General features: G+C 39.4%; 2 protein-coding genes across 3 annotated transcripts in view; one reads left to right on the top strand and one right to left on the bottom strand.

Moving 5' to 3' along the window:
- Positions 1–8,072, bottom strand: part of MYOM1 (myomesin 1) — a 147,731-nt gene extending 139,659 nt beyond the window's left edge. The window contains exons 1-2 of one of the 2 annotated variants that reach the window (XM_045527395.1): positions 7,752–8,072; positions 5,404–5,565 (exon numbers count right to left, since the gene is read on the bottom strand). The gene's annotated coding sequence lies outside the window, so the exon portion shown is untranslated. The remainder of the gene's footprint in view (positions 1–5,403; positions 5,566–7,751) is intronic. The other variant, XM_045527396.1, reaches the window with a different exon arrangement.
- An 857-nt stretch (positions 8,073–8,929) lies between these two features.
- LOC123621565 (myosin regulatory light polypeptide 9) lies at positions 8,930–17,024 on the top strand. The gene is made up of 4 exons (XM_045527393.1): positions 8,930–9,054; positions 14,028–14,226; positions 14,669–14,830; positions 16,514–17,024. Exons 2-4 carry the CDS (start codon positions 14,043–14,045, stop codon positions 16,684–16,686), a joined length of 519 nt encoding a protein of 172 aa, XP_045383349.1. The 5' UTR covers positions 8,930–9,054; positions 14,028–14,042; the 3' UTR covers positions 16,687–17,024.
- Positions 17,025–17,880: the final 856 nt, after the last annotated feature.

Here is a 17,880-nt window from a genome sequence, read left to right as displayed (position 1 = left end):
TTACAAAACAATAAACGTTTTTTTCATTTTTTAAAATGAGAACCAGACTAAAGATCAGCAGATCTGACTCTCCAGTTTCAATTTATTTCTTCCCCTAGTCCACACTCAGACAGAAAAAAAAGATGCAAACACAAAACAAAACCAACTTGTAGACTCCGTAGTTTCAGATGCAAGCTCACAGTGCTGGCTTTTCCTATCCTGCTCACTAGATAAGACTGGACCTGAAAAGAAGAGGAAAAAGGCAGAGTAGCCACTAGAACAGGAGAGCAAGGGTCCCAGGATGGGTGACCCTCAATCTGGAAGGAAAAGGAACTTCGGTGGGAAGAACAAGGGACTAGAGAGAAGGAAGTAGGATAATTTATCCTTAAAAATGGACTCTTAAACTTGAGAATAGCCATAATGCTGCCAAGTGAAATGAGCCAAAAGGACAAATGCAGTATGATTCCACTTCTATGAAGTACCTAGAACAGTCAAGGTCATAGAGACAGAAAGTAGAATGGTGGTTTCCAGGGGCTGTGACGGTGGACTGGAGAGAGGGAATTAGGAGTTAGTGTTTGATGGGTATGAAGTTTCAGCTGGGGGTGACGAAAAAGTTCTGGGGTGGGTAGCGGTGATGGTTGCAACACAATGCGAATGTACTTAGCACCAGAGAACTCTACACTTAAAAACGATCAAAATGGTAAATTTTATGTTATATACATTTCACCATAATAAAAAAAAAGGGACAAGGGACTCTTGTTGATCTATCACCATTGAGCAGTCCTGGACGTTGATAACCTCACCCTCCACAACAGAAATGGGAGGCTTGGCCACCTGGTGGAGGTGGGAAGAGCATGAAAGGAGAGCCGTGCCTCTCTCCAGGGCTCTCCATGAGGGGCAGCAAGGAGTGCACCAGTATCACACTTGGTTCTCATCAACATTCTTCCCTGTCCATAGCTGCCCTTTCAATAACAATTAATGAATGCATTGTATTACTCCACCATAATGTGTGTCTCTAAATGTTGAGCATATGGGTATTTCTAGTCATTCACCAGGACTAGAAGTTGGAAGCATGCATTATGGGCGTCTTCATTTTCAACCCAGCTCTTTTATCACCTCTGTGTGTGTCCCTTTGAGCAGCCTTTTAGCCTCTCTGACTCTAGTGTTTTCATAGATCCTCTAATAGAATGGGATTAGAAGAGTTGTTCTACTTCCTGGCTACACATTAGGGTCACCTGAGGAGCTTTTAACAGTACTCAGGCTCAGGCCATATTCCAAGACAATTAACTCAGAATCTCTGGCATGGGACATGAACATGAGTATTTTTTAAAAGCTCCTAAATGATTCTAACATGCAGCCCAAGAGAAAAAATAATCTCTTAGGTCTCTTGCAGTTCTAAAATGATGAGAGCCTCCAAATTAAAAAGAAAGCTATACATATTTTGTACAAATAGAAGTATTATTCCTTTTCAATTACCTTCTTGGGAAGTATTTTCCCAGAAGGTACTGTGAATTGAAGGGTATGTTTTATGAGGTTGCTATTTGGAATAATTAGGCCAATCTATAATGCCACCAACTAAATATGAAAGTACTCTTTCTTCATTACCCCATCAATATTGGGATATTTAATTTTAATTTGTTTTAGCAAGTTTAACAGATGTGAGATGTATCTCGTAGCTATTTTTAAAAATTCTTTGTGAGGCTGGACATTTCCTTAAATGTTAGCCCACTATTTGGCTTTCCTCTTATGTGAGCTATCCTTTGATCTTTGCCATGGAGATTAATTATTTTTCCTGAGATCATTATTAATCTGTTAATATAATAATAAAATAGCTACCTATTAGTTGAGACCTACTGTGTATTAGATACTGTACCAGTGCTTTACAGATATTATTTTATTTTATACAAAATCTCTCCAAGTCAGTTATCATCCCCAAGTAATAAGTGAGAAAACTAAGGTTCAGAGAGGTTAGGCAAGTTACCTAAAGTCACACAGCTAGTGAACAATATGTACTGGGATTTGAATTGTTTGCTGGGATTTGAATCCAGTTTCAAATGGCTGTAAAGTTCCATTCTCTTTTCTAGACAGTTAAGTACTCAATGACTGCCCTACTCACACACCTTCCTGAGGAAAGCTGCTCTGCTCAGAGTATTTGCTGATGTTTAGAAGCACATGATTCCTGTTCTTTCACCGTTGGAAAATCTATTTCTATTAATATTTTTCATTGCTTGGCCAATTTTCCAGGTTTTTTTTTTTTGTTGTTGTTGTTGTTATTTTTTTTAAAGACAAGGTCTCATTCTGTTGCTCAGGCTGGAATGCAGTGGCCTAATGATAGCTCACTGTAATCTTGAACTCCTGGGCTCAAGTGATCCCCGCACCTCAGCTTCTACCACACACGGCTAATTTTTCTGTTTTTTGTAGAGACAGGTCTCACTATGTTGTCGAGGGTGGTCTTGAATTTCTGCCTTAAGCAATCCTCCCACCTCGGCCTCCCAAAGTACTGGGATTACAGAAGTGAGCCACTGCACTCAGCCCCAATTTTCCTGTTTTTAAAACTTAGTACCATCTGGTTTGGAGATTTGGAATTTCATTCCTTTGTAATGTTTTAAAGTCATGCTAAATGCATGGATCTTAATGAGCATTTTATATGAAAAGAGTATAAAATAGAATGAATATTAAATATTTTATTCATTGTTCTCCCCTGCCTTAGACAATAATTTTTATTGGGCCTATCTACCCAAACACTATCTAACCTGTTTATGGCAAATCTGGCCACTTCAACTACCCATGTACCAAGAAAATTTCATTCTGGACCTAGCAGACCATGCAGAAATTTGATAACAACATTCATCTCGTTGAGTTTCAACACAGGACTACTTTCATCATTTGACCACTTCCTAAACCTCCCTTATTTTTTCTACTGCCTTTGCCACAGTGTTCTTAAATAAAGTTTACAGTCTTAACTAAGGATTTATTGAGCACACATGACATGCCTGGCAATCTGCAAGGTACTGGGAGTACAAACAGAATATGGCACTCTTGGATAACATGTCCCTCTAAATATCATGGTTCTTTCTTTTTCCTGGAGCAAGTCATGAACTGTGGAACACAGTAGACACTTAAGAATACTGACCTTGGCAAAGCCAAGTTGTGAACCTAACCTTTAGGTCTTTGGACCTTGAGGGATTACTGGGTAATGCTGCTAGGTCAGTGCTTTAATGCTTTACTGAATTGGCACTCTGAGGGGCAATGCAAAAAGAGGCTTTCGGCATTAAATATTGACAAGTCATATGAAATGGAAACTGCCCACGGAAATCATCTACCATTATTTCTCCAGGAGAAAGAGGAACTCAGAATCAAAAGTCATAATACACTTACAGGTGGCTGACAACATATAATAGATATTTTCCCAAAGCACTGACTTCAGAGGAATTAAGCCTTTCTGGAGGGTCTGCAAGAGACCATAGAGTCTCTTTTACTGAGAAGAACAACAACAAAAAAAAAGAGTCTACATTTTGAGTAAATATTCCCACTTTAAATTATTAACACAGTCATCCTTATCAATAGTGAGTATGCTTCCAATCAATGCAGCATAGAGGCTGAAAGCTCAGGTTGTGAAGTCACACAGACCTGCGTCAGATTCCTGTTTTTTCTTCTTACCCACGGTATGACCTTGGGCAGGTCACTGACCTCTTTAAGCTTCCGGTCCCTCATCTATAAAATGGATGTCACAGTAATTACCTTGCAGGTGGTATTAATGAGAGGTAATATGAATGAAACATTTAGTAGAGAGCCTGGCTCAATAAAGAATAATAAAAATAATTTATTGTTTTATTATTATCATTAAAAGCATACACTGAGAAACTTCTACTTAGCTGTTGTAAAAGTCATATAAGATCTATTTACAGGCTAGTTGGGAAGCAAGTCATATATGAAAAAGTAGAGGATAACCCAAAATTATTTACTATTTCTTAGTGTAACAGAATGTTGAACATGATATTCCTGTTACCTTAGAATTGTGGGGGATGTCCCAAAGCCTGAGAGCATTAGTTTGTCAGGACGTCTGTTCAGAACATGCTAAAAGACTGTGAAACCAATTTTGTGACCCCTAGTTAATTATCTCTCAGGAATCATAAGAAGCAAGAAGATCAATCTCTAGACCTAAGAGATTCTAGAGAGATCAGCATCTAAGTTTCTCTGGAGACAGTTGTCAGCATGCTGTGCACCAAGCCCCTCCACACACACACTGTGTGAGGACTGGGTGGTGCATCTCAAAGCACTTTGAAGATACATCTGCCCAACCTTCAGCAACAACTTTGCTGGAGGAAAGCAGGCTGCCCAGTCTAATTAGCACTCCGCTGTAGGCACTCTGTCTTTTCTCTCTGGCAGATTTTACCATTTTTCTTTTATCTTAGATGTTCTAAAGATTTACTATGATGTGACTTGGTATAGATTTTACTTTTCCTGTTTGATATTCAGAGTGCATTTTCCATCTGAATGAAGATTTTTTTACTCTCTTTCAATTCCAAAAAACTCTCAGTCATTATCTTTCCTAATACTGTTTTTTTCCATCATTCTCATTTTATCTTGTTCTGGATTTCCTATTAAAAAGACACTGAATCATCTCAATACAACCTCTATGACTCCTGACAGCTCTTTGACATTTTTTTCTTTTTGTCCCTTTGTGCTGTCTTTTGGTGAAGCCTTCAGTATTGTATTCTAATCCACTACCTCAAAATGTCCCAAATGACAGCTGTCATTTCCTACCATCACCACACTCGACCTTCGAAACTATTTCTCCTCCTGTATTCCTTATGTCCACGAGTGGCCTTACCATCTGTCGGCAATCCTGATTCCTTCTTCTCCCGGGCTTACTCTCTGCCAATCCTCAATACTATTATGAGAGCAATTTTAAAAGAATACAATCGTACTTAAGACATATCAGTGGTATCCCACTGACCTTAGAAGCCACTTGGGATATCGTCCCTGCTCACCCCATTGGCCTCATATTTCTACATTTCCCCCTTATGCTCTGCCTTCCAATTCAATATGTATTTCTATGTACTAGGTGCCTATAATGTGCTAACTACTCTTCTGGGATTTGGGGTACTTTAGTCAACAAAGCAAGCCAGAAAATCCTCTTGATGGAACTTAGTAGGGGAGATAGTAAACAAAATAAGCAAAGTGTATAGTGTCTCAGAGGTAATAAGTGCAATGGAAAAACTAAAGCAAGGGAGGAGAATTCTAGGGGTGGAAGATGGGCGATGGGAATTTAAATAGAAATAGAAGGCTTTACTCAGATGGTGATATCTGCATGAAGACCTGAAAGAATTGAGAGTGCAAGCAGTGAAAATATTAGAAGAAAGAGCATTGAAATGAGCAGGACAATCAAATGTAAAGTTGTTAAGGTGGGAAAATACTTACTCTTTCAAGAAACATTAAGGGGCTAGGCGTGGTGGCTCATGCCTGTAATCTTAGCACTCTGGGAGGCGGAGGCGGTAGGATCACTTGAGCTCAGGAGTTTGAGGTTGCAGTGAGCTATGATGATGCCACACTGTACTCCAGTCAGGGTGAGAGAGCAAGATTCTGTCTCAAAAAAAAAAGTGACATCTAAGAGAACAGGAGCATGATACCATGAACATTGAGGGCCCACTTAAACTCTGTGATCATTAATTTAAAGTGCGAATATTCAGCTTATTTCCTCCAGTCAAGTAGATAAAGAATTAGTATATTAATTAGTCGGAGTAGGCTAATTGCTCTAAACCTCAAATTTCAGTGCCTCAACATAACCAAAGTTGATTTCTCCCTAAGAAATTTACACGGATTATCTCACTTGATCCTTACAACCATTGAATAAAGCAGCATTATTATGCCCTTTTTCATATGAGGAAACTAAGTATTGGCTAACGTAAGCCTAAACTATAATTTTTGTTTTAGGTGTTAGTTTTACGAGGAGAGGGTTCAAAAATAATATTTGTGTCATAAAATTAATTCAGCAATTGTAATTTGATCACTACATTCATACATTAACAAACTATTATTAGTATCCACCATGTTAGGCTATGTATTTCAAAACAGCTTATGATATTAGGAATCTTTGTCTTTTAACAATTGGACAAGCATTTCTTCAATTAACTATCAGGGCCAGATAAGTTATTATCTAGGAAATTCTTATTTCTTCTTTTGGTTTGCTTTATTCAATATTGTCTCTTCTTGCATTTTATTCTCACTTAGTATTTTAACTTTTCTAAGCATTTATCTATTGAACTTATTTTTTCAAATTTGCCAGTATGGAAGTAAGATTCCCCAAATATGCTTAATTTAATTTCACATAATTTCTTTTTTCTTATTTATCATTTCCGAAGTTACAAATAATTGTGATTAATTTTTTTTAAAAGAAACAATTTTTTATATATGTAGAATTTTCTATACCTTTTCAATACACTACTTGTAGTCTTGGTGTTCTAAAATTAATTTCCACACAGATTTAACACTCTTAATCATTTAATAGAAAGGAGCTCCTTCTACTAGTTTCTTGGAGTAATGCTAATTGTTACAGCATACATATTTCATACATGAATAATTAGAATTCCATTTATGCAGGCAAAACCAGAATGTAAGCCATGTTGCTCAACATTCAATAGTTTCTTATATGCAATAAAAATTATGGTGGGGAGCAGTGCTCATGCCTGGAATTCTATCACTTTGGGAGGCCAAGGCGGGAGGACAGTTTGAGGCCAGGACTTGCCTGGGCAACACAGGGAGACCCTGTCTTTACAAAAAAAAAAAAATTAATCAGGCATGGTGGCATGCACTTGTAGTCCTAGCCAGTGGAGAGGCTGAGGCAGGAGGATCACCGGAGCCCAGGAGTTTGAAGTCAGGGTGAGCTATGACCAGGCCACTGTACTCCAGCAGCCTGGGCAACAGAACTAGATTCTGTCTAAAAAAATAAATAAATGAATTTTTAAAAATGCAAGTGATCCATATAGAATCATCATTGACTTAGGTCATAAATATCAAGGATCAGTTCTGCTACGTTTCCTCACTGTTGTTTGGGTAACGAGTTTCCCTACTTTAGACCAAAGGAGAAAGCACAGTATAGTAAAATAACTGCGTCCTTTCTGCTTCCCCTCACCGTCCCCGTTCCCATCGCAGCTATGTTCTGTTTCAAAAAGCATAAACTGCAGCCCTCATCAGTGCTTGGCAATGCAGCTGCTGTTTAATACCTGTTGGTTGAGTGGAAGGAAGACAAACAAGGAAATTATTTGACACTAGAAAAGCAAAAGAATTTTGCCTTCAAGCTGAAGGAAAAACGGAACCGTCCGTATCATTAGGATCTAGTTTCCTTGCTGGAGAGCACGTTAGCGGTGGTAGGGCGCCACCCTGTGGAGGTGGCTATGCACTGCAGGAGCGGGCACTGCCGCCCGAGCCACGCTGCAGGAACTGCACCCTCCCCCGGCAAAATACACACCACGCGGCCCTCTGGAGTTTGCCTGCCACCGCCTGCCCTCTAGCTCCGCGTCCCCACCGTCGCTGATAAGAGTCACTTAAGACCCCTGTTAAATCGATGGCTTCCCAGGACCTGCCCTTGAAGCTTCCGATCCAGTGGGTTGGAGACCCGTTCGTTATTTGCATCATTAACCGGTACTCCAAGTAATTCTTACTATCAAGGAAGTCTGGGAAACAAGTCACCTCTCTGTCAGTCACCTATAGAATTAGGGCAATTATTCGTCCACAGTGACTTTCTCTCTGTTAACTCTGGAACATGTTACCGGTTAACAGACGGGATGCTCCTGAGTTCCCTGGAGACGGAAGCCACAGATACCGAGACTATCTCATTTCCACAGCGCTTGGGCCGATGCCGCCCTTCTCAGGATGGAATGAGGGCCGCCCCAGTCTTCAGAACTGTTCTGGCCACGTGAGCCGGGCTAGCCACCGGACACTGGTGCCGGGATGGTGACCTGAGTGTCACGGGACCCAAATCACACCTCTGCAGCTGAGGTCACAGAGCTGAGGCGGCCGGAACGACAGTCTTCTCACCAGACTGAGCACGGAAGAGACAGTCAGGGAGGGCTTTCTCTCTTCCTTCAGCAAGAAGCTGTTACAAACTGCTCTGGGCAAGGAAAACGGAGAATAGATCCAATGTTTTATGCCCGTTCTCACCAAGCCGCGAGCCCTCACCGTGGAGGGGGGCGCAAACGTCGCCGGGCTTCCTCCCCAGCCGGACCCGAGTCGGGGACAGGGAGGCCCTGGCGGGCCGAGTACCAGCGAACGCTTCTGAAGAGGTAGTCTTCGGCCTAACTGAAGTGGCTACTCGTGACATTATGAAATCTGAGCCAAAAGGAGAGTGAGAGCTAGGCTGAGGGTCTTTGGGACTTCACAACGTTTCCTCCTGTGTGGAAGGGGTGGGACTTTTCATAAAATAACTCTGCACGAAGAGAGCAAATCGCTTGCACAAAGTCCCCTCACGGGTTACGCGTACAGTCCCGGCATTCTGAGGCAGAGACCCAGACTCTGCGCGGACTGTCACGCGCAGGCGCACTACCGCCCGGCTGCTGGAGCCGGACGCTCGGGGGCGTGGCTAAGCCCAGTCACGTGGGCCCTGGAGCCCGCTCGGCGATTTCCCTACATGGACTTGTGCTGACGGGCCCCACCCCTCGCCGTGCCCTGGAATGTGCGAAGAGGCCAAGCCACAGGACAGACGCAACCATCTGCGGAAAGGAAAGGGGGGAAAACTTTGTACATTGCAAGAAGAGGGTACAAGAAAGACGGAAACTCAGTAATCGGACCCAACGAATCATTACATAGTCCTCTATGTTCTAAGTCGCCCGCTTTATACTTCTTTCCAGTGCACTCGGTCAATGTTGCGCCCGCTGACCACACCGGCAATTTCCCTCCCTGCCGCCCTTCCATTCAGACGGGCTCCCTGTTAGCCAAGAATGGTGACCAGACTTCCTTCCGGTTTGCTAAGCGGAGCCCGGAAGTGTTGGTTTTCGGCGGCTCTTGGGGTAGAAGGGTGGTGAAAGCTGCAGCGAGGGGGTCGCTGAGGTGCTCGTGTTCTCGTGGCTGTGCAGGGTGAGTGGTGCTGGCGGTCGGGCGCGTGAGCCCCATCTCCGCGGGGCCGGCTGGGAGGGCAGCGGGGCTCCGCGTACCCGGGCAGGTGTACCAGCCACATCCCCACTTTCGAGCTCAAGGGGTCAGTTGTGGGACCCAAGGCCGGGGCGGAGTGGCCCAGACGCTAAATTCGCTCCTGTGCCCAAACTTGGAACTCGGGAAATGTGGCTTGACTCGCTGGCGCCTTGAGCTTGGGAGACTGCCGGTCCCGCGAAACCCGAGCCCTGCTTAGCTGACTCCGGGACTATGTTTAGTTTCTAACGTAAACTTGCCTGATTCGAGAGAGTTTGCGCAAAAACCGTAGCCCACTGTTCCCCCCCTGCTGCAGCTGTTGTTGCAGTTGTGTAGCTACGTTTAGTAGGAATAACCTAACTTAAATTTGGAACTTTCTCAGCTCAGAATCCGATCCTGTGACTAGAACTTTTTTCTTTGAGTGATATTTGGACAAAGAGGGGTTTGGGGTTTAGTTTGCGGCTCAAGGAAGAGCTCCCCAAATACAATAACGTGAGCCTTTTGGGTGGAGACTTTGGGCTAAGTCAATTCGCCAAAGAATCGTTTTCTTTTAAAGTAGTTTAGTGGGTGTATGAAAGTATGTTTCAGTTCTTTAGAGACCTGTGTGTTCAGTTGAGATTTTTAACTTCTTAAGTGCAAAAACTTTTATATTTAAAGGTGAAGAAGGCGAATATTTCTTAAAATTACTGGTATTAGTTTCATGTTCTGGAAGGCCTTTGATAAACGTTAATCAGAAGAACATTTTATTTTCAAAAGCGAGCCTTTGTCAATCCTTACAATTGTCAAGTGGTAAGAACTTTTTGGGTGTGGCAGTCTTAAGAAAACTAATCCTACCTTCAACCGGAAGTTTGCATGAGAAATGAAAACTTGGTTTAGTTGGAAGGGAAGCACCAACTTGAAAATATGCTTTTTAAAAACTGTGATTAGCACTGAAAAAATTACTTAGATTTTTAAAAAGTGCATAGTGCATTGATTAAATGAGACACTAGATTTGGTCAAGATTTGGAAAGCAGACCAAACACTAGGTACTATCACACTATGCAGTGTTTTGTAAGATGGGAGTTTTTCTTATTAAAGAATATATATTTCTTAGAATATTATGAAATTGAGTGTTATGTAGAAAAAGTTTGTAGATTATTTTACATTTATTACCACTATAACTGCTGGACTGTAGTATTCTAACTAGAGCAATCTAATGTATATATTAGTATGGATTAGTCCCATTTTATAAGTGAAACCATAGTTTCTAGAAAATATTCTGGTTGCTCATGGTGTGTGGGGAAAGCCTCTTTGAGGAGTTCTGTCTTAACATTTCTCCCACCTTGTAATCTGACATCTTCCTTACATGGTTTGTATCCCTCCTTTTGTCATAGCCCTTCTTATCTCATCAAGCTGAAAATAAAATCACAAATTCATTGCCACTCGCATTCCCCTCCCCTGGCTTAAAACAAGGTTGTGCTCCTTTAGATCTGTAAACTGAATCTTCTTGACTGCCCTTTATTCACTTTCTCATGCATCTGAAATCCTCATGCATTTTGTAGAAGCCTGCTCTGTAATTCTTCCTCCTTTGAAGTTCCATACAACAAATACCCCTTCACACCAAAGATCTTTTATTAAATCCTTCAGAAATAAGATAAGAGTCAACTTTATGATTGAGGAACCTCATAATTAGGATATTTCAGGTGTTTACCTGGAGATCTTCTCATCTTAAATAAAGAATATTTACACAGATTTTTGAAATACTTTAAATTTTATTTTACTGTAGCTTTCTAAACTTACATTAGAGTTGGGCATTTCCTGAAGGCTTGTTACATGAAGGGTAGCAACCTCATTATTTGAGGGAAAGTAAAATGGACAACAAACCAGAATTATAGCAAAGAGTACACCGACAGTATCAAAAATGATCTGCTCCTTGAGATCATAGCAGTGGTCCTGGCTTCACTCCCTTCACCAGTGTTTATTCCATCTATACCTTTGGTGTGATAGGAAAAAATAAACCCAGTTTCCTTATTTTGGAACAATGAATGTGAAGCTGAACTCTATTGCTGAAAGGCTCCAGATTTCTGGTGGGAGATAAACTCATAGATCAGAATCCAGCCTCCTGGAAAAAATAAAGGCCCAGGGTAGTGACTTGCCCAACATCACACTATCAGTTTTTGGTAGAATTAGCTAAATTTGTTAGAATTAAGACTAACACCTGAATCTCTTAATTCTAATGGTGTCTTGTAGCTTCTAAATGATACCACACTGGGTTTTTCAAGGTTTTCCCCTGCCCCCAATCTTTTAACTTCTCACAAAGATCTTTTTTGAACTCACAGTATTTGATAATCATGTACCATTCTAGGAGCTATTTTTCATTATTGTCACACATTGTTTTAACTTCAGAGTCATACCTCTGGAATGAAAACTATGACTCATTTTGTAAGTTAAACCAATCATCTTATTTCTTTATAGTTGCTTCCCCAACTATATTTTAAGCTCCTTGAAGATAGGACACATGCCTTATATTTCTTAACTAGTTTTCAACAGTAATGGTGTTTGATACATGTTAGTGTACTTAACCGATCATACTGAGGTTGATGAGATGGCATACTGAATGAGCTAAGGATGAGTTCTATGTGAGACCATTGGGAGTATTGACCCCCCCCCCAAAAAAAAAACACCCTTTTTTTTTTAACTTTTAAAGACTTTTATAATGCATTTATAAATTCAAAAAATGCATGATTAAAAGAAAAGGAAATTCATCAGTATTTGAAAAACATACATATTACTTGACAGCCAAAACTAAGCATTTTGGAAAGGTATCTAGACCCCCCCGCCACCAAATTTAGTGATAGGAGATTTTGTAGATTAAAAAATCAGTTGTGTCAACCATTTGACCTATCATTCTCATCAGTTCTTTTGTTCTTAAAATAGCTGACATTTCTGTATCGTTAGGGGAAGACAATGTTGTCACATAAAACAGACTATATTTAAAGATGTCCTTTGACCTGCAAAGGCATGACATGCCTAACATATTAAAAAGAGATAGACTGGTAAATGTGTGCCACTCATAGGTTCTCAACCACCCACCCTGAGTCCTGGAGTACATTTAAGAGTTGGAGGAATAATATACTCCATAACTCCTTGTACTTTTTAAGACAACATTTAGAATGGAGGGGGAAAGTATAACTCTATGTAGTTTAGATAATAATGGGATTTATTACCCCACAAAAGAGTTACAGAATGAAAATAGCATTCATGAATGGCTTAAATAAGTCATGAAAGGTAGACTCCTAAAAAATGATTAAAGGATTCTAAGAAATTTGGGGAGAGTATATATCACAACTTCTGTGTTGTATAAGACATATCTTTCCAACAATACATTCCAGTGTATTGCCGTGGAGTGCTATATTGGACAGACTGGAATTTGTGACTACCCTTTGTGGAATTTCCTACTAAAATCTGAAAACAGATTTATCTTAAAAAAATTTGAGGCAGAGCTTTTTCTAATTATTTCCATAACTGTATTTAGTCTGAGTGAAGTGGGTGTAATGAAGGAAAGAATGTAAGAAATAACTTTTTTAAATACATAGGAAACATTATATTCTTGGGGTCACTTTGGAGTGCTGAGATCTAGGTAGTTCATTTTTTGCAGTCCACAGACTTATTTTTAGAGCAACAGCATAGTGTTATGCCACATCATAGCTAAATGTTGTTTTCAGAACGTAAGCATTAAAATTGTTATCCTGGTCACAGTGAAATCAGTAGTGCCTATTTTAGACCTGCTTGGAAGAATATAACTCAATACAGTGTCTTACTCTTGCTGCTTAGAGGTTTTGCAGACTACCATCTCCACCTCAACTCTGAAGGATGGTACAGTAGAATTTTATTATCTGTTAACTATGAAATTTTTAACTTCAAACAAATTGTTATAGACTATAAAGATTGAATGTTGCAAGAAAAATTGCCTTTTCATTTTAGAAATTATTAGACATTCTTTTTATTTTTACCTTAAATTTTACAGGGGTAAATTTAGGTTATTAGAGAGCAAAGGTAGTTTCTGTGACTCTTAAGATGTTTTCTAAACTTTTAAGACTAAATTGCTTTAAAAAGTTTTGCTCTGATTTCTCTTTAGCAGTCTTAGGTACTTCAAGTGATTCAGTGTGGCTCTAATGCAAGAAGCTGGTTTGGATAGAGTGCAATGTCTATAAAAACTATAGATAAATTAACTTGAATTTTTTAATTCTTTTCTGTTAGCCTTTCAGCAAATATTTCTTGAAGTGCTTTGAGCCCAGAGGAGAGGGTACAATAAGAAATGTTAGTTGGATATGGAAGAACAATATTTGGCAATAGAGATTAGGAGATGAAGACCTATTCCCTCAGTCCTCCTTCCTACTTCTTTGTCTTTCTGTCCACCATAGGATGAGATAGCTAGTTTAGGCTAGGGCTACAGAACGGTGGACCTCTTGAAAATGAGTTAGTACTCCTCAACACCCCTACAGCACTGAAGTATAGAACCTGGCACTTTTCCCAGGTACCTACGGGTTTTTTTGCTGCTTGTTTTTTTATTGTGATTAAATGAGCAGATTTGGTTATTAATTGGTTATTAGCAGTACTGGGGGTATGTAACCTGTTGTGAGCTTTGAATTAAAGTTGGTTATAGTTTGGAATTTGAAATTAGTGATGTACTGTGTATAAAATGTCACAACTATAAGGGTAAGTAAACCCAATGCACAGGTCTAAATTGTCTCCTTTAGTTTGGTTCTGTAAGTAATGGTTATTTTTACCAAGTAATGTTGTCCTGCTGAAGACACATCTCTGAGTAGCTCAGATGTGGAACGTTGATTGTTTACTTTTTTTTTGTTAATCATTGTTTTGATTCATACTTAAGTAATCTTAGATGTTGATTACGTTTTCATTGTATTTCCTGTCCTAATTAGGATTTAACCACCACCATGTCTAGTAAAAGGGCAAAGACCAAGACCACCAAGAAGCGCCCTCAGCGCGCAACATCCAATGTGTTTGCCATGTTTGACCAGTCACAGATTCAGGAGTTCAAAGAGGCCTTCAACATGATTGATCAGAACAGAGATGGCTTCATTGACAAGGAAGATTTGCATGATATGCTTGCCTCACTAGGTAATGCTCAGTTTTAATATTAATGTATTGCATAGAATTTTCACAATACTTTTCATATTTATTTCATGAGTCTTAAAGCTCTGTGAAGCCTGTCTAATGAGTCTGCTAAGGTTTAAGTAAAGTCTGGAGCAGTGTTTCTCACTAACTACCTGCAGATTCTTGGCCCTGTCTCAGGATTGGGCTGGAGTCCATGTGTGCGTATAAAAATACTGATGTGGATTGTGAAAGCCATATTATTCCTTCTAACATCAACATCCCAATGGAATATCATACAATCTCCAGACTCTTAATTTAAGCCTTATTCGTTAAGAAGCCTTTTTTCCCCAAATAGTTTTGCAGTCATGAATGCAAACAGCAAACTGTATGAATGATAACCTTTCTTGCCAAAATGTTTATCATTAATAGTTGATGTATTAAAATTATGACCCTCTTTTTTATTTAGGGAAAAATCCAACTGATGAGTATCTGGATGCCATGATGAATGAGGCTCCAGGCCCCATCAATTTCACCATGTTCCTTACCATGTTTGGTGAGAAGTTAAATGGCACAGATCCAGAAGATGTCATCAGAAATGCTTTTGCTTGCTTTGATGAAGAAGCAACTGGTAAGTGAGAGTAACCTTTAATTACAAAGTGATTTAATTTTTAGTTGTGGTAACTAAAATATACAGTAACCTGCAATACAACATAACACCCTCAGGTGTGTACCACACCTAGTTTTTTGAACACGGTTCTCTTCTGGCATGCTTTGCTGCCTCTGCCCTTAAATACTAGTAGTTTACAATTGAGTAGGTTGTATTTGAAACCTCTTTGGGAAACTTGTATTACTCCTTTACTAGAATGTTAACTCCACAAGGGTTAGGCTCAGTAAATATCTGTTGAATAAATAACTTTTACCAGAGGAATCTTGGATAAAGTATAGACCATGGCTATAACATGGTATAGTTCTATGTTTGTTTACCAGGTATCTCTTAGCTCTAAATAAAATTGTTTAAATCTGGTATCTAACCTCTATGTTAAAATAAACCAAGTAGAACTTAGGCTCTAGAGTCAGACTACCTGGTTTCAAATTCTTCTTCTGCTACATAATAGCTGTGTAATTTGGGGCAACTTAACTTTCTGTAAGCCTCTGTTTTCTTATTTGTAAAATGGACAGTAATATTACTTACCTCATAGGATTGTTAAGATTAAATGAGGAAATGAGATAATATACATAAAGTGCATACTGCCTGGCATAGAGTTAACTCTTAAAAAAACAAAATGTAAATATATAAAGGCCTGATATTTTGGGAGAAGTGTATATAAGGGAAAACATATAAGGGAATATTTTCTACGATTCCCAACTCACATGGCATAGCCAAATGTTTTTAGGGAAGAAAGGCACACCCTTCGATTACCTGCATTACTTGGGCTAGCTTAAATACGGAATGGTTGTCAGGGCCTGCTGATGTAAGCATAGTCTCACCTATGCTTTGAAGGCTCCCCATATGTGCATGTTAGTTACTTGGGAAACTTTTTAAAAATACCAATACCAGATAATAAATCGGGTGACATCTGATCCTTATAGGCAGGCGGGCTTTATGAAAACCCTGGTATCAAAAACCCAGAGTAAAAAGCACACCTTTTGGCTTACCCACTCCTCATCGCCACTGCTTAGCACAGTCTCTGCAACACAGCTGATGCTCAAATATTTATTCCATGTTTTTGTACATGCTAGGCCTGGCCATATTTGTTATCACATAATAATTAGATTTGTAAACATTAAAAGTCTCATTTTACATATGAGAAAACTGGAGTCAAAGCTACAGTGAAATGCCTGAAATAACAGCTTGTTAAAACTGGGCCTCAAGACTCCAGTATTGTTTCTACTGAAGCACTTTATTGATGTTTATGATATGGGGTTGATTTTAGTGTGGCAGGGGACTGTTATTTGCTTATAGAATAAGTGTAACCATGCATGCTGCTTTAGGGAACCATGAGATTTAGATTCCTTAACCATACTTTTTACTACTTTTGTTTAGGCACAGGTTTAGTCCCTATTATCAAGAGATCAGAAGATGGAAGCAGAGGCAGATTCATAGAGCAGAGTGATGCTACTAAGCAGCTGGGCATTTTTCTAGGCAACTGTTTATTGATGCTGCGTTAAGCAAGCGGAAACATCCTGTATTTCATATATTTGCATGTTTATAGTGTTTAACATCCAGAACATACTTAGTCAAGTATAGATATTCCTTGTAATTAATCCTCAGAGTAGTATATATTCTGACCCCCAGTTCTTTGTTCTCCAGGCACCATTCAGGAAGATTACCTGAGAGAGCTGCTGACAACCATGGGAGATCGGTTTACAGATGAGGAAGTGGATGAGCTGTACAGAGAAGCCCCCATTGACAAAAAGGGGAATTTCAATTACATCGAGTTCACACGCATCCTTAAACATGGAGCAAAGGACAAAGATGACTGAAAAGAACTTCAGATTCCAGCCAAACGTTCCTTGTTGCCACTTTGGGTATTTCTGAGATTTTTCTCTTAGAGCCTGTTGCATGCCCTTAGCTTTACAGCTTTTGCTTTTCCTGTTGTATTTATTCTCAGCCATTTTGGGCATATGTATCTTTATAATCAGACTGGAAATGGGACTTTTTATCACTTTCAGAATAGAAAATGTGGTAATTTAACTTACCAGCTCCCATCCCCCCAATAACTGCAGTCTACAGAGTCAATATATTTTTTCAGAGAAAGTTATTCACTCAATTTTTTCTGAACCATAATTAAACTTTACAATAAAATACTTGTTTAAACTTCTTATTTGCTAAAATTGGTTTCTGTTAGTTTTAGTTGCATCTTCCAAAGAAAGGTGGTGATATCTAGAAAATGATATAGTTGTTAGACCTCTGCCTTCCTTCCTCCAGTTTTCCTAACAATCCTGTCTCCTCTACTCCTGTTCATTCTTTCTCCTCCCAAGGAAATTCAGCTGCCCTGATCAGGTTTCCTACAATTTGTCTTCCGATTTTTAAAATAATTTCCTGTAGAATTTGCATAAATGTGATAGTTTTAGTAGCTTTAAGTCCTTACATTTAACGTACCTACCAACATTTCCACTTTAAGCTTTTGTACATTATTTCATGTCATTTAAAATTAGACCAGGCCACTGAGTATAATTTTAATTTGTCCTATTTTAAACCTATTTTAGCCCCCAAGGTTCTGTGGAATGCTACCAAAAAGGGATTTTTGTGTTGTGTTTCAAAGTGTTGGAAATACAACACAGTATTTTTTAAATTGTGTATAGTTTTTCTTTAACACGACAATCCCTACTGAAAGATCAGGTTTGTTTATGCAGAAGTTCACCATGAGTCCATGTATGAATTTTGAACATTCCTGACTTACCCACAAACAAAACAGCTGAAGCTACATGCCTGGGAAAGTGAGGTCATTGTTTCTATCCTAAAAATAACTTTTGCTATTTACAGAATGCAGAACTATTTCAGAGTTAATCAGGGAGTGGTAGGCAGCTTCATTCTCTTAGGGCTTCAAAAATCTGACTCTCAAAGGGCTTCAGAATTCTGACTCAAAGATTCATGAGTTTAAAAAGATTTGAAACATTGGGGGGAAAGTTGGTTGAAAAGAGTTGCCTGTTAGCCTACGAAGATGAGTAATTGAC

Source organism: Lemur catta, chromosome 16, assembly GCF_020740605.2.
Source record: "Lemur catta isolate mLemCat1 chromosome 16, mLemCat1.pri, whole genome shotgun sequence".
Lineage (NCBI taxonomy): Eukaryota > Metazoa > Chordata > Mammalia > Primates > Lemuridae > Lemur > Lemur catta.
This window is presented reverse-complemented; position numbering and strand designations above follow the sequence as displayed.

Excerpts from the sequence above, each read along its gene's own strand:
- LOC123621565 (XM_045527393.1), top strand. The coding sequence starts at position 14,043 with ATGTCTAGTAAAAGGGCAAAGACCAAGACCACCAAGAAGCGCCCTCAG. Across the intron at positions 14,227-14,668 it reads TGATATGCTTGCCTCACTAG|GGAAAAATCCAACTGATGAG; the intron begins GTAATGCTCAGT and ends TTTTTTATTTAG. Across the intron at positions 14,831-16,513 it reads CTTTGATGAAGAAGCAACTG|GCACCATTCAGGAAGATTAC; the intron begins GTAAGTGAGAGT and ends TTTGTTCTCCAG.